Source organism: Neurospora tetrasperma, assembly GCF_000213175.1.
Source record: "Neurospora tetrasperma FGSC 2508 unplaced genomic scaffold NEUTE1scaffold_2, whole genome shotgun sequence".
NCBI lineage: Eukaryota > Fungi > Ascomycota > Sordariomycetes > Sordariales > Sordariaceae > Neurospora > Neurospora tetrasperma.
The window spans coordinates 2,442,371-2,458,125 of NW_009799100.1; the positions used below are offsets into that span (position 1 = coordinate 2,442,371).

The 15,755-nt window shown below is 54.0% G+C and overlaps 3 protein-coding genes across 3 annotated transcripts; all 3 read right to left on the minus strand.

Moving 5' to 3' along the window:
* Positions 1-494: 494 nt before the first annotated feature.
* Positions 495-8,029, minus strand: NEUTE1DRAFT_121019 (activating signal cointegrator 1 complex subunit 3; the record flags this gene model as incomplete). Its single annotated transcript, XM_009851116.1, has 2 exons — positions 495-6,939; positions 7,013-8,029. The coding sequence occupies 2 exons, from the start codon at positions 8,027-8,029 to the stop codon at positions 1,762-1,764; spliced, it is 6,195 nt and encodes a 2,064-aa protein (XP_009849418.1).
* A 457-nt stretch (positions 8,030-8,486) lies between these two features.
* Positions 8,487-10,570, minus strand: NEUTE1DRAFT_78959 (GTP-binding protein SAS1; the record flags this gene model as incomplete). Its single annotated transcript, XM_009851117.1, has 3 exons — positions 8,487-9,690; positions 9,902-10,169; positions 10,298-10,570. The coding sequence occupies 3 exons, from the start codon at positions 10,325-10,327 to the stop codon at positions 9,371-9,373; spliced, it is 618 nt and encodes a 205-aa protein (XP_009849419.1).
* A 1,555-nt stretch (positions 10,571-12,125) lies between these two features.
* On the minus strand, positions 12,126-14,523 carry NEUTE1DRAFT_78961 (uncharacterized protein; the record flags this gene model as incomplete). The annotated part of the gene is made up of 3 exons (XM_009851118.1): positions 12,126-12,632; positions 12,699-14,353; positions 14,448-14,523. 3 exons carry the CDS (start codon positions 14,462-14,464, stop codon positions 12,286-12,288), a joined length of 2,019 nt encoding a protein of 672 aa, XP_009849420.1.
* Between the last annotated feature and the right edge of the window lie 1,232 nt (positions 14,524-15,755).

A 15,755-nucleotide genomic window follows, 5' to 3' on the forward strand; every position in this document is an offset into this window, starting at 1 on the left:
AACAAGATAACCGATAAGAAAATAAACATTGCTTGGCAAAGGAGATCGGAGCGAGGATCAGAGCGGGGCAAACAAACGGACATGGTGAGCTCACCAGTGTGGGTTGCAATTGACATGCCCCGCATCCCAGAGCTGTCAAACCTCCACTGAAGTTCAGTTATCATTTTCATCCATTCCAGAATCCCCAATTCCATTCGTTCCCTTCCAACGAGACGCAGCAATAACCAGACATCACGACCCTTTGCTTCTTCGCTTACTTGCGCCAACATTGACTCAATCCACCGGATCAGACATTTTTCAGTCACAAGCGACCACCCCAGAATGAGCGACCAAGAACCCAGGTCTCTCAAGGCCACCTTCGCCGCCGCCGAAGAGAAACGCCTCTCGCTCGAGAACTCACCACCCAGCCCGGCCGACTACGCCGACACCGTCTCCGCCGCCATCAAGCTTTACCAATCCTGCCTCTCCCAGATCAGCCTTCTGTCCCTCTTCAGCTCCAACGAAGGACTCGAAGACCTCAACACCAACGACCTCCCCTACCTGCTCGTCAACTACCACCTCGCCGAGCTCATCCAAAAGATTCCCTCGCCTACACCCTCGCCCGCCGAACGAAAACGCATCCTTGCCCAGGCCCGCGAAGCCTACGAGCGCTATCTCCATCTGCTCGATAGCTACGAAGGTCTGCTGAACCCAACCTACAAGAAGCTTCTCGAGCGCTACACCGACAGCCCGACCGAGTTCAGCGTCGTCTCGTCCGCCTCGGACCCAAACGCCCGTCGCAACGCCAAGATCGCCAACTTCAAAGCTGAGAAGGAGCTGCGCCAGAAACTCGCCTACCTCCGACAACGACCCGAATATGCCGCCGCCGATCTTGAGCTAGATGATGACGAGTCAATAAGCCAGAGCAGAGGAGGGGGAGGGGGAGGAAGCACAGGCGACGAAGAACTTGTCCGCTCCGTCCACCTCGCCCACCTTGACTTGTGCACACACCTGACCTTCCAAGCGCTCGAGAGCCTCAACCGCGAGCTGGAGGTGCTCAACATGGCTCCGCGCGAGCCTGCCTCGCTGCCATCCGCGCAACTACGAAACAACCAGGCAGGCAATGACGGGGGCGCGCAGGACGACCTACGACGGCGACAAGGAGGGGGCGCAGCGGATCGCGACTACAGCGACAGACTCGATATGCCCTTTAGCCGGTTGCAAGGAATATTGGGTGGGAGCGGGCCGATTCTGTCCAAGGAGGGCAGGCCACTGCGACCGTTTACGCTGACGGGGACGAGACAGGAGATTGCCAAGGGGGTGTTTAGGCCGGGTCATAATTTGCCGACCATGTCGATTGATGAGTACTTGGAGGAGGAAAGGAGACGGGGCGGAATTATTGAGGGCGGTGGAGAGGCGAGTTGGAAGGCTGGGGAGAAGGATCCGAATGACGAGGATGACTATGAGAAGTTGGATGCGGAGACAATGAAGGCAAGGGCTTGGGATGAGTTTGTGGAGGCGAATCCGAAGGGTAGTGGGAATACGTTAAACAGGGGGTGATGGGCCTTGGAATAGATTGCGAACGTGCTGTGGACGAGGGGGTATACTATGGGCCAAATTGATACCAAAACATTGACATAGAAGTCAAAATCGAAAAATAATAATACTGATGTCGCTGATGTATTATGGTCTACACCAGGAACTGGCAATATCTGACCTTGGCCCGTGCCACCAGCAAAAGGCCACCACTCGCTACTTATTGGCCATACTAGTAGTACTCACTCACTTCGAACTTTCCCCCCATTCCCCCCCCTCCTGGGATTGATCCCCCCTCTTGCCCCCTTGTCCCTTCCCCTTCTTGTCTAAATCCGCATCCCCCTCCGGTGCCGGCGGCCCCGGGATATCCACCCCCTCGACCCTGTACTCCATCCCAATATACCCATCACTAACCACCAACACATCCAGCTTCCTGCCCTTCACCCCGCCTTCCACCGGCGGCAGTCTCATCACAGCCCTAGCACTAGGTCTCATGCCCACCTCTATTCCATTCGTCTTCTTCCCATTCTGTTGGTGATTCTGCTCTTGTTGTTGTTGTTGTTGTTGTTGTTTCCTCCCACTACTCCAACCAACCCTCTTGACAGCAACAACCTCATCCCTCTTGACATCCGCCACCACGACAAACCACCCCTCCGTCTGCGGCTTGGGAAACTTGGGAGCGTAAATCCGCCCTTCGCGCTCCGTGATGGGGTTCAATCGCTTCAGAACAACTGTCAGTTCGCCGTGCTTGACGTTTTCCACCGAGACGTGCACGTCCGGCACGGCCTGGGCGGCTTTGGCGAAGCGGTTGGCTTGTGCTGGAGCAAGACCAAGTTCGTCGCGGGCGAGTTTTTGGAGGAGGGAGTATTGCTGATTGCTGCCGCGGGAGTTGTTGGTGGATTTGCTCAGTTGATTTAGTGTCATTTTGGATTTGCACCGGTCGGCTTCAGCATGATCAAAGCCGGGGAATATGGAGAGTGCAGGGTCCTCAGGCCAACGAGCCTGTTTAACGCATTGCAGGAGTTTGACGAATTGCAACATGCTGCTCAGGTATCCCAGCTCCGTCATGACGTCCACCGAGGCTTGGATAATGCGCACCGCTTGGTCTAGGACAGATGTCTGGTCGCCGACGTAATCGGTGATAGGCAGGGGCTCGACGCGGGCCATGTGCGCTTGAAGCAGCAAGAAGGCCTTCACGTGGGGATCCCACATCGGCAGGCCGTCGAAGGCGGAGGTAGGGAAGGGCAATGCCTTGGCTAGCTCGGCGTTGATCAAGTCTTCGTTGTGACGAACGGGGAGCTCGTCATACTCGGAGGCGCGGGACATCCAGGATAGGGCTTCCAGAAAAGTGGCCGAGGCGCGGGCTTTGCGGACCAGATGCCGGATGGTCTTGTGCGAGAGGTAATAGTAGGACATGATTTTGCCCAAGGGGGTCGGATCAACATCGCCGTTAGGGAAAACTTCGACGCAACCTGATTCGGCGAGCTCGGAGAGCGAGTGGTCAACCATTTGGATCATGTAGTCGTTGGCGAGCTGCTGAGCCATGGTGGACGAGTGTTCCTCGGCGGAGATCTCGAGACCATAGTAGGACGGGTTCTTGTGCAGGCGCCGGAAGAAGAAGGTCCATGTCAGGTAGTCGAGCGCGTCTTGTTTGGTAACGATGGTCTCGGCGGACACTTCGGCGCATAAATGGTTGTCGAGGACCGTGTGTAGGGAGGACTCGACGGGGAAGCCGGTGTGCAAAAAGTGCTTGTAGAAGTCCTTCTTGGCGTCTTGGGTGAAGATGCGGGCGACTCCCGAGTTGTCGAACTGCGGTCGTCCTGCTCTACCAAGCATTTGGAGCACGTCTGTTAGGTCCATGTCCTTGTAGGCCTCGATTTTGGCGTCATAGAACTGCGTGCCCTTGACGACGACGAGATGCGCTGGAAGGTTGACACCCCAAGCCAAGGTACTCGTAGCTACGAGAATTTGGATCTTGTTGTTCAAAAAGAGTTCTTCGGCGATCTGCCTGTCAGACTCAACCAGACCGGCGTGATGGAGACCGATGCCGAAGCTGATGGCTTCCTTCAAGGCATCATCCTTGACACGGGAAAGGTTGAGCTGGAGATCATCTTCATCCATGTGAAGGAACCGTCTAGGATTATCCTCCATACCGCAGAAGTTGATGAGATCCTTGGCCGTCAAGCGGGTCTGCCGACGAGACGGCACGAACACAATGACTGGTTTCTCGGGGCTGTGGTTCAAGATCGCCAAAAACGTCGGCCTATTCATCGATTGCATCAACGGGCAGAACCCTCTGACCTCGGGGAACCCGTCGATGTACAATTCCAGCGGCACAGGACGCACCGAATGCCGGAAGTTGAACAAACCTTCCTTCACACCGAGCCAGTTGGCCAGGTCCGTCGCATTGGCGCAAGCCGTCGACATACCCAGCAATCGAACCGAGTTCTTGGTCGACGAGGCAATATAGTTCATACGCGAGACAATGATCTCAAGAATAGGACCACGGTCTCCAGCAAGCAAGTGAATCTCGTCGATGATGACCAAGCTGACCTTTCGGACGTATCCTCTCGTCTGCCAACTACGCGAGATACCGTCCCACTTCTCAGGAGTGGTGATGATGATATCCGCATCCTGGATCGTGCGCGTGTCAGGCGTGTTGTCACCCGTCAGCTCGACCAGCTTCAGACCGAGAGGCTTGGCGAGACGGGCACCCCAGTCCTTGACACGCTCGCGGACAAGCGCCTTCATGGGCGCAATGTAGACCACCTTGGAGCCGGGCCGCTCGCGGAACGCCCACCACATGGCCAGCTCGCAGGCAACAGTCTTGCCACTACCGGTCGGCGATCCCAGAAGGACATTGGCGGGAGTGTGATAGAGGGTGTGGAAGACTTGGGTTTGCATCGGGTTGAAGTACTGGAAGCGCTGGGCGTAGATTTCTTCCAGGCCCGGGTTCTTCAACGCCGAAATGGGCAGAGGTTGCAGGTTCAACAGATCGGTGTAGACGCTTTCTGTGTCTGGGCGGATAAGGTGTTGGAAGGACACCGCTGTTACAGTCTCAGCGCCCAGCCACCGGTCCGAAACCGCCCTCACGTAGATCTGGTTTGGCATCGGATCGGAAAGTGGAATGGTGAAGTTGAGTTCGTGGTCGTCGTGAAGCTTCCTCCTGTTGAGGATGAAGAACTCATGATGATAGATCTCTGACGTCTCCGAGTTCTCGACCCAGATGTAATAGGACTCGGAAGTTCCATGCAAGTGGTCGTTCCAGCGGAAATCCGGAGTGACGTAGAGCTTGATCCTCAGCACGTCCCTATTCAACGGCGCAATCTCCGCCTCGACGCTGAGAGTCGGGAAGTTGTCAAGCAACTTCGTGATCTTGCCGCCCATACGATGGTTGTTGACCAAGCTGCCAATTTCGGCCGGTTCCATTTCTCTCATCGACTCAATGTTGAGGGCCTCCAGTTCGTCGAGTTTGTTGAGCACCGGCCTAGGGAGGTCACGGTCAAACTGATGGAAGGGATGCTGAAAAGCCCAGATGCGCTTTTCGATGGACTTGGCCATGGTGAGCAGGACCAGACACTGGTGACCCCATCGCCGGTTCAGAGCAATCATGAAGAGCGCTCTACAGATACGCCCGGCTTGCTGAGCGACATAGTTGAGGTCGTTCGTTAGAGCGAAATCTTGCGGCTGCGCTCTGGAGATGTACGCTTGAAGCAGGATATTGGTCTTCGTATGCGGCTGATCAATGCCGGTGCTAACTTTGTAAGGTACGAACCTCTCGTCATGCTTCATTGCCATAAGCTCATTTGCTTCCTCGTTCCTAGACTGAATGTTGTCGAACTCGCCACTCATGGCAATCATCTTGAGAATATCTTCCTCGGTCGAGAAAGGCCGCATCATGGAATTGAAGATCTGGACACTGGAGTGCTGGATGTAAAACTGACTGGCAATCCGACCAATATCCTTGCTACGGAGTTCTTCGGTCGTCTCGTTGAAGATGATCATCTGGCTCTGCTGCAGTGTCCTGGCAGCCTGGGTCGCCAGCTGTCGTCGCCTCTGGACCAGCGAGCGGTCATTGTCATATTCGGACCAGTCGATACCGTAGGCCATAGGATTCCGTTTCATGCGTACGAAGAGGTACGAATAACTGATCCACTTGACGGCCTCCGGAATCGAAGTGACAGTGCCCAGGGCAATCTCGGCATTCAAGTTATCGACCAGCTTGGCCGAAAACTTGGATTCAATAGGTAGCTGATCCGTGATCGCAGTGAGGTAGTGTGCAAGCTTGTCGTGCGTGGTGCAAATCATGCCGATACCAGTGTCCTCGAACTGAGGACGACCAGCACGACCGAAGATCTGCAGAACGTCGAGAATGCCCAAGTCAACAAACTTACCATCCTGGGCACTGTACACCTGGGTACCCTTGATGACAACGGCGGCAGCGGGCAAGTTGACACCCCAAGCCAGAGTGGCCGTACAGCAGAGGACCTTGATGACACCCTCGGCAAACAGTCGCTCCATAAGATTCCTATCTGCACGAGCCATGCCGGCATGGTGAATACCCAGGCCCTTGGGAATGAGTTCGCGGATCTCACGAGCCTTGGTTTGCTTGACGTCCCTCATGGCAGCCTCGTACTTCTCGTGGTAGCTGGGATCAAAAAGGTCGGTGCAAGCCTCGTCTGTGGCCTTTTCCAGGAGCATCTTAGCCGTGGCTTGCGTGTCCTTTCTCGAGTGAACGAAAACCATGACTTGGTGGCCACACTCAAGCATGTCCCTGACCTTTTCAAAGGCTACCTGGTCTAGATTCTCCCGAGATTGCTTAGAGTTCGGTTTGCCCTTGACTCCAATGAATTGTTGCTCAAGCGGGACTGGTCTGAAGGAGGCGTCAAAGTAAAAGAGCCCAGCATACTTGTTGACATTCAAGAAGTCCGCTACATCGACGTAATTAGGGAGCGTGGCACTCAACCCAACGATGCGAATGAGAGACTGTGTGCTTTCGACTTGACGCGCCGTTCTTGCCACCAAGGACTCCAAAACCGCGCCTCTCTCGTCGTGAAGCATGTGCACCTCATCGATAATGAGCAAGCGGACCTTTTGTACGAGCTCCGTGTCTCCGGTGCCCTTTCTCGTCACGACATCCCACTTCTCAGGGGTCGTGACAATGATTTGGGTTTGAACAATTTCCGACTTGGTGAGATGCATGTCACCTGTGAACTCACGGCAGCGAATGCCCAACCAGGCCAACCGCTTGCCGAGCTTCTCCGTGATTTCGGCCGCCAGAGCCTTCATGGGAGCAACGTAGACGATTTTGAAATCCTCTGCGGCAACGGCAAAGTCTGTAGCAACGTGATCCTCGAAGGGACTTGGTGTCAAGTACTGACCGACCGTGTGAAGGATGGTCAACATGGCAGCATCGGTTTTACCCTAAAAGCCCAAATTGAGCAAGTCAGCCAACCGAAATTCATCAGAACCGAGAAGAAAATTGAGAAAGACTTACAGCACCAGTAGGAGCACAAATCAACATATTCTCGCTCGTTTTATACGCCACCGGATACACCAAGCTCTGCATCCTATTCAGCGTACTGTACCCCTTAAACGTATTCCTGCACAGTCCATCCATATCCGCGATCTTGACCAGCTGCCTCCCAGGGCCCAGGGTACCCGTCTTGCCCGCCGGGATTGTATACTCCTCGTACTTTTCAAACTCCTTTCTCTCACTCCCAGGGGGCAGCGCATACCGCTTGCCCGAATGGCTCAGCGTGTTGCCCGCGCTGTACGCCCGGTATACATGCGGGTACTCCTCCTCCTTCGCTCGGGCAGCGGCCAGCGGAGTGGACTTGTGCTCATAGTCGCGTTGGCGGAGGGCGGCCTCTCGTTGGGCTTTGCTAAGTAGGCGCAGCCCCCCGTCGCCGCCGTTACTTTGTTGTTGTTGTTGTTGCTCTTGCTGTTGCTTCAGCTGCCGCCCCACAGACGACACTAGCTCCTCCCGATGCGAGAGCAGATCGATGACAAAGTCCAGGTCGTCAAAGCCAACGAGGTCTGTCAGCGAAGACTGCAGCTCATCTTCCGATTTGCCAGAACCCAGGATATCCATGATCTGGTCCTGAAGAGCCCCGGCACCAAGGCCGGCAGCGGACCTGACGTCTGCGCATCGAGAGGCGAGCCAGCCGAAATCGTAGCCGGAGCCGGAGCCGGAGCCACTGGCAAATCCTCCATGCTGAAAAACTCCATCAGCGTTCTCATGGTCATGGTAGTAATCACCACCATCAGTGAACTCGATAGAGTCCAACTCATCGTCCGAGATGAAATCCCAAATGTCTCTGGGACCGTCTCCATTTCTGGTCGGAGAGTAGGTCGAGTCGATCTCGTCGTCATCCCAGTCGCTATTGGTGGTGCTACCGCCGGCTTCACTGGAGGATGGAGGCAGGCCGGCTACGGCTGCCTTCATGGCTTCGATTTGGGCGCGCCATGCTGCGATGTCTAAACCGCCGTCGGTGGAGGGATCGGCGGCCATTTTGGAATTTGTTAAGTGGCTCCTAAGTCTCTTGCCTTGAATTGATGGGTGTTGTTGGAGGGCAGGTATTTTAGCTTCCCCCGAGTATACTGTGTCGTTGCCGTAAGCAAGGTGGTATTGATGTTGTTAAACTGTTGCCCCTCTCTTAGGTATGAACGAGGCACCGACAACCCTTTGAAGACTCTCCTCGGAAATGAGTTTCACTTCCCTGATTCACGCCGGATGAGTCTGTCGCCTTGAAGAAGCAGAGGCGAAGATAATTAAGCGGTTCAAGTAGTGCTGGTCTGGGCAATATGGGGTCCTGCAGTGAGCGTGGTGGCTTCCTCGGCACTGTGTAAACAGTCAGACCGAAGGGACCGACAAGTGGAAGTTGAGCAACGCACAGACCACATCTGTCCCGTTGTTTGTGCTCGTTTCCCGAAAGAGTAAAAGAGCACCTCTTGTGGATTCGTGGCTCATGTCAACAATGTTATCGCTCACGTCATACGTCTTGATACTCTACACTAGCCATGGTTGACCAGGGCGTCCCCATCTTTTCAGGGAATATCTATCTATGTTTTGTTTTATGGGTGTCGTATCGTCATACTTTGGAAATACAGCTAGAAGGGGGGGGCTGCGCACGAAATCTACAAACCAGAAAGAGAAGAACAAAGGGGAAACAGTCAAGAGAGAAGAAAATGAAATATATTAGGAAGAGCCAAAGATCGCACCCAAACTCCGTGACCAGAATGTTTCGTTTCGCTCTCTGCCCCTCGTCCATGCTGCCAACCCAACCTCAATCCATCTATATCGATCAAGCCGGTCGTAATACTCACATGTCTCCGTATCGTCGTTGATGTCCTCAGCTCCCTAGCCTATCCATCCTACCATCCACTGGTTCTACAGCGCAATAATAACAGACCCAATAGCGATAAGCGGAAAATGAGCACGCGTCGCATCATCCGCGCCGCTCCTCCCTGCTGCTCCCGAGTGACAAGAAAGGGGTTTTCAATGAGCCCTCCAGAATAACTAAAGCCGTCTTTTCCTCTTGGACTTTAGCTTCATGACAGCCATAATAAAGTCTTGTGACCGAAGATACCTTCTTTCTCCCCTACACCGCCTCTTTGTTTCCATGCGGTAGACCCGGCCGTGCATGTTGGTGGCCCGCAGGAAGACAGGTGCATGTTCGATAGACGTAGGCTGTAGCCAAGATAGAACTGAATGAGGCCAGACTGCTGTCATCCATACTTGGGGAGGATAAATCGGATCTCGTATCGCCATCGTGATTGTCAGTGGGCCTTTTTTTTTCCCCGCGAGCTCCGGGGTCGGGTTCCGCCGCCACACAACTGATACCCGTTTGGCTTAGCAGCACTTGCCGCCGGATCCTGACCCGCTGTTGTCGCTGACGTTCACGCCCGACGAGCCGCCAGAAGCCTCTTTGCCGGATGTGTCGATGATGCGCTTCTTGATGTCGTTGGCGAGGCTGAAGAAGGCCTCTTCGATGTTGATGTTCGCCTTGGCCGAAACCTCGAGGAAGGGAATGCCAAGTTCGTCGGCTAGCGCTTGGCCCTGTTCCTTGGAAACCGCCCTTTTTTCCTCCCAGTCGCACTTGTTTCCAATGAGAATCTTGTTGACTCCTTCCGTCGCGTGTTGCTCCACGTTGGCGAACCAGGTGCGGATATCTGCGAAGAGAAGGTCACGTCAGCAAAGGAACGAGATAACACATGGCATGGTATCCAATGGGAGACTGCTGATGCCAGAATCTGGAGCAATGGAGAGGCACGGCACCTAGAAGGCACCAATCCATCGCATTTCGAGCGTGACCTCAAGGACCACCTCTTGACCGCAACTGCCATGCCGTTTCAAGCGGGATGGGAATGTGTGTGCACGTACTGTTGAATGACCTTTCATCCGTCACGTCGTAAACGAGAAGAATGCCCATGGCGCCTCTGTAGTATGCCGTCGTGATGGTACGGAAACGCTCTTGACCGGCGGTATCCCATATCTGTAGCTTCACCCGCTTGCCATCGAGTTCGATTGTGCGGATCTTGAAGTCGATACCGATGGTGGTGATAAATGACGGTGTGAATGAGTCTTCGCTAAAGCGCAACAGACAGCAGGACTTGCCAACGCCCGAGTCTCCGATCAAGAGCAGCTTGATCTATGTTGGGAAGCGGTATCTCCGGTCAGCGTCTAGAAACAGAATAACCTCGCCAAACCCACTACGGGGGAGGGGGGGAACAAAAGGAATGTCTAGAGTGCGAGCGGTGAGGTGAAGCAAAGACTCACCAGAAAATCGTAATTCCTGTTACTCGACATGATGAAGAACTGGTGTGGGGGTTAACGCCGCCGCCCGTCGTTTCGATTCCTTGGAATGTTTCTCTGGTTGTTCGGAATCCGGAATTCGGCAAAGGGGATATCAATCGAGATCCGGCGTTTCGAGATCGGGCTGTTGTACACTAGTAGTTGCGGGAAAGGGAATGGGGATGGAGACTGGAGGCTCGAATGGTGGTGGTGATGCGCAGTTCAGGAAACAGGCGACAGAGCAGGAATGATGTTCAGTTGTAAGTAGGTAGTGTAGGTGAGTGAGTGGTGGTGGAATGGTGGTGGTAGTTGAAAGCGTGTCCGCAGTGCGACGTTGACGGGCCTGTCAAAACTGCAGGGCGGTTGCACGGGTTAGTCCAGCGGAGGAGGAGTCGCAGAACGAACAAACAGGCGAGAGCGCGATGGGGTCTCCTACTCCTGCACTAGACTTGGCTGGCCGGCTACTGGGCTGCAGTGTGTACCTGGGCTCTCTCTCCCTCCAACTTTACGGGGCGATGCCGTGCGGAGATCCAATGGAAAGGCGAACAATGACGAGGACGGGGAAGGCAGAAAGGGGTCTTGTAGCTTCCACTTGTTCAAGACCTCCCTGCGTGGAGAGGAAGGAACTGAACCGAGAAAACTGGAATGTCTCAGATGCCCCTGATGTCTGATACTATCTAATCAATGCTAACCTGGGTCCCAAAGCGCAGGGCATGGAACAGTTCAGAGCCCGGGCAACGCGATTACCATACAATGTGAGGGTTGACGCATTTGCCTGAAGTGCTACAGAGTCGCGGACTGTGGAATGGGGGGTTATTTGTGCCCTTTACACCTGTCGGGTACCTCGACTCTAGTGTAGTGGAAGAGCGCTTGTTGCAGCGCGTGATCGTGGTCTAGGGGACGCGACTGTTCGGTACGTAATCGGTCAAGTTTCTAGAACCTACAATCGCCGCAACAACTCCACCTGATATTCCATTCTTTGTGTCCCCTTCAACCTTGCAGTAGACAGAGATACCAATGTGTTATAAATGACAGGATGAGCTCGAAGGACAAGTTGTTGTGCATGGCGCAAAGTGTCTAGGAAACCGGAGTGAGAAAGAGACAACTCAACTGCACTCTCAACGAATGCAACCCAAGATTCAGGAACCAGGGAGGGAGCTCTGCCACAACTAGGATAGTAGACTTGGTTACCTAGTATCTAACGTCGCAGAAGAAGGTGAGCCTCGAGACCACACGAGACCATCCGTTCATTCATCCAACACAAGACCAGCTGTCTTTATTTGTTTGTTTGACTATGAAAATTGATTAAGGGGTTTTCTTGGCTTCTTCAACAAAATGGAGTATCATGAAAGGCCAGCTGAAGCTGCAGACAGTCAGACACAGGCGACTGGGCGGTCTCACAGCAAAATGGTGATAAAGGCGGGCAGGGCGGTGAACAGTCTATACGCACGAGACGCAGTATCCGTTGATGGATCTATAACCCATATTGGCCCAATGATTTCTTCCACCATTCAAAGCCTTTTCCTGCCCTCCCGCCACACGAAAGGCGGCCCCTGGGAGACCCTGCACCCTGGTTATGCCCCTGCGTGAAGCGTGAAAAAGTCCAACAACATGCCCGTGGGGTGTTTTCACACTACGTGGACTAAACGTCGCCGCCTATAGGCACATAGGTATCCACCATGTTTAAGGGGTTAGTAGACAACTCTGTTTTGGTGTTTAGGCCCGGTACTTCCTGCGCCTGCTTACCTCTGCCATATCACCGGCACCATCTCCCTCGTGCATTCTCAAAACTCCAAGTCCCTACAGCTGTTTCATACAAACAGAAGAATCATGAAAGTCTAGTCGTTGTTCACTAAAATACACTGATCATATCACATCACAGCTCAACTAACAATACAAAACGCTTGCCGCCAATCACCAACTCCCGCGCTGGGGATCTAGGGACAGAGGATTGATGAAGCTCTGACAGCCATCTATTTCTTGCCCAGCCAATCGGCGTACGCCCACCGAATCCTCTGCAGAGCCTTTTCTTGAAGAACGACATTCTTCACACTCGTCAAATCCTCCAGATCCTCCAGGAACTCGCGCTGGATGTCTCCAGGGAGCACTTCGGTAGCGAGCTCGCGCAACACATGCGCCTCGCAAAGCAGCAGTCCGCGGTCCTTGTACTTGAGCCCGCCCTTGGGATTGGTAGCGCCCGCAGCCAGGATTCTGTCCATGTTTCTGAGTACCCTGACGATACGACGAACCTTTTCTCCTCTGCGAAGACCCTTGCGGCTGCCAAAGACGGTCCTGAGGTATTGCACGATGCCAATGGAGACTGTGTTTGAGAGTTAGCAGTGGCATTCAACGTTTTCTCAGACAAGATTTGAGCAAAATCACTTACCAACAACCCCGGGCGCCAAACCGACAAACCCAAAGAGCAATTCCTGGCTCTTGAGAAGCGAGTCGATACCACTGATAGCCACCTCTAGATCCACCTTGGTCTTCTGCACTTGGATCAGCAGCGAGCGGACCAGGTCACCGCTGACGGCGCCGACCAAGGGACGACGGAGGCCCTTCTCATAAGCCTTCAAGATAGGCGTAACATCTCCCTCCCTGACCTTTGCACGGATATCAGCAATCTGGAGGTCGGTAACGTTGGGCGACCCGACAGCCACGCTGGGGTTATCCAGCGTGAACTCGACCACCATGCGTTCCAGACTCTCCCTGTCGGCCTTGAGACTGTCGCGGCTCATAATGGCAATCTCGCTGTTGGTGTCATGGCGGATGGTACCGATGACCTTGCGGATGGGTTCGATGACCCAATTGAACCAAAAGTCACGAACGGTAATACCGAGGTTCTGGATCCAGTCGATGATGCTGTCGCGTCTCTTGACGAGGACGTACAAGATGGTTGGAGAGGATACAAGCAAAGCCAGAGTGGGAAGCCAGTACCGGACAACGCGGGACGGCCTTCCGTTTTCGGAAACGTGTTTGGCAACGGCTGTCTTGTGCTGTAGCAAGCTATGGTCCAGAATCTGGATCAAGCGTTCGGCAACAGATGAGACCTTGGGCTTGGAGCTATCGGTAGTGCTGAAAGCGCTCCGAACGTCTCTGGCAACCTTGAAGACGCTGTCCTCGAACACCGAGAGTGGTTCGTTTGTTTCCACCGAGTTGGTCAGAATCGCGTGCATCAGAGCAATGCTATCAACCAGCGTGCTGTCTGCCACCATGAGTCGCGATTCGAGGCCCTTGTCCTCTTCGGCCTTTCGATCAAAGGCAAGCCCTTCGTCCACTAGAATTCCTAGCGCGGCAGCGATCGTCTCCCTGAGCTTTTGGAGCTCTGCTCGCTTTCGGCGAGCTTCAGCGCGGCACAGATCGACTGGAGAGAGAACCTTGCGTCGAAGGTTGGAGACTGAAGTCACATCCATGCTTTGCCGCACGATGGAGTAAAACTGTGACCACTTCTGTGACATTCCCTCACTGAGAGATGCACCCGATTGCGCCGCTTCGACTTCTGACTGCTGCTGCAAGTGAATGTTCCGAATCTGTTCACACACCACATCGTAGACCTCTTTGGCGCGAGACCACGCCCTAGCCGGTGCGATTTGCGTCGCGTACAAACAGCTTTTGAGATACGAACTGAGCACATCGTCCCAGTACCATATCTCATCGCTGAGGGGCATGATTTGGTCAAAGAAGGTGTTCATCAAGATGCCGTAAGTCTGAACCGTAGCCTTGGCCACCAGGAGCCATTCGATATCACGCTCATACTGGCTCTCAACGCCGACCTCTCCCTGCTGGGCAAGTTCCTTCTCCGTGGCCAAAACCGAATCCTCCAGTAGTTGCTTGATACGAGAAGGGGGCAGAAAGGTGCCGGACCGAGAGGCAGTAGACAAAATCCTGGCTATGCGCAAGAGCTCATCGGCACGGGGTGAAGGCGGCTCGCTCACGGCCGTGAGCAACCCCGTCTCTTGTTGATCATGCTCGGCATCCTGGGTCGAGCCGGGCTCCAGTCCCACGATCCTGTCAATGAGTACGTCCAAGTGACGCACCTTGCTGTCAAGAGAAAAGTCATGTTAACACCACCGTCCATCATCGAGACAAACTGACAAGTATGTCCTTATATGAGAGACCCCGGAAGAGTACTGACTCGGCCACAATCGCCATGGTTCGACTGGTTGGTCCCCTAACCCTGCAAACGAATGGTTCTGGGCTTCGGGACAATTACAGCAGCTAATGTAATATGAGGATGGTGGAAAGTTCCGAACTGTTCGGGATTTCGTCTCGCCGGTGCTTGGCTACCAGGCCCTTTCGCCGGAAATACGAAGGGAAGGGTAAGTAAGGTTCGCCCCAAACGGCCTCTCAGCCTCGCTCAAGGACGCGTAAAAGTGGCGATATGGAATCTCGGCAACAACACTGGAAATAGTGACTGGATATGATAAGTGCGATCAGGCCATATGACCGGTACCGGATGTGAAGATTGCCGAGATGGTCAGTTCCTGTTCAAGGCCTCGGGCTGTCACTGTCGAACCCGGAAATATGGGATGAGGTGGGGATGTTTCTTTGGGCTTGACAAGCGGGGCGGGCGGGCATCCGAAACCCACCGAGTGATGATCGATGACAGGATTGGTAAGGCGGGGATGGGAGCCGACTGACTTGCGACTTGGTTCGGCTGCGATCCGGTCAAAGGAGAAATGCGTGGTAAGATGATGACAGTTGAGCCTCATCAATGAATGACCTGATGAGTTGATTACCTGTTGTCGGCAAGTTGTACATGAGTAGTTACCAAGGAAATGTGCTACAGAATATTGTAGAGTCAGGCACAACCAAATGAAGGTCGAATCGAAGCTCAAATGTCAGCCTATGATGTCCAAGGATGGATTGCAAATGCCAAGTCCAACTTTCAAAGGCGGTGACAAATTGCCGATGCCAAAAACCTCAGATTGTCAACCACGGCATTGAATTCGGGGACACAACTCGTAGTTTGGCAATGTTCTCTGACCCATTCCCGAATACCAGATGTTTGGAACCATACCGGACTGTTTGTGAAAGCATCCACGAACGCGCTTTGGGGAAAAAGTGACGATCCCATTTAACGTAGTGTAGCTGCTCCGCTCGCTGTCGCCGCTCAGGTACGTACCGTATGGAAATTACCGATGCCAACTGTGCCAGTTCGCCGTCAGTGGCTCAACGTCCCAATCCAACTGGTCCATCACGCCAACCCCCCTGGCGACCTGATTTGCCTGGGTGGTGCATGGCAGGATGGCAACGAACCAGCCGAAGAAGAGGTGGGATCACGGTGTGGATGCAATCGTTCCATATCACTGGCAAACTCCGGGCAATTCGAGGTTCTCGATGGGAGATTCCATGCCACAAAGGGATGGAGATGTGTGTTGTATTGTAAACTACAGTACCTTTGTGTGTCACATAGCCGACCTCTACCGACCGCAGTGGTGAG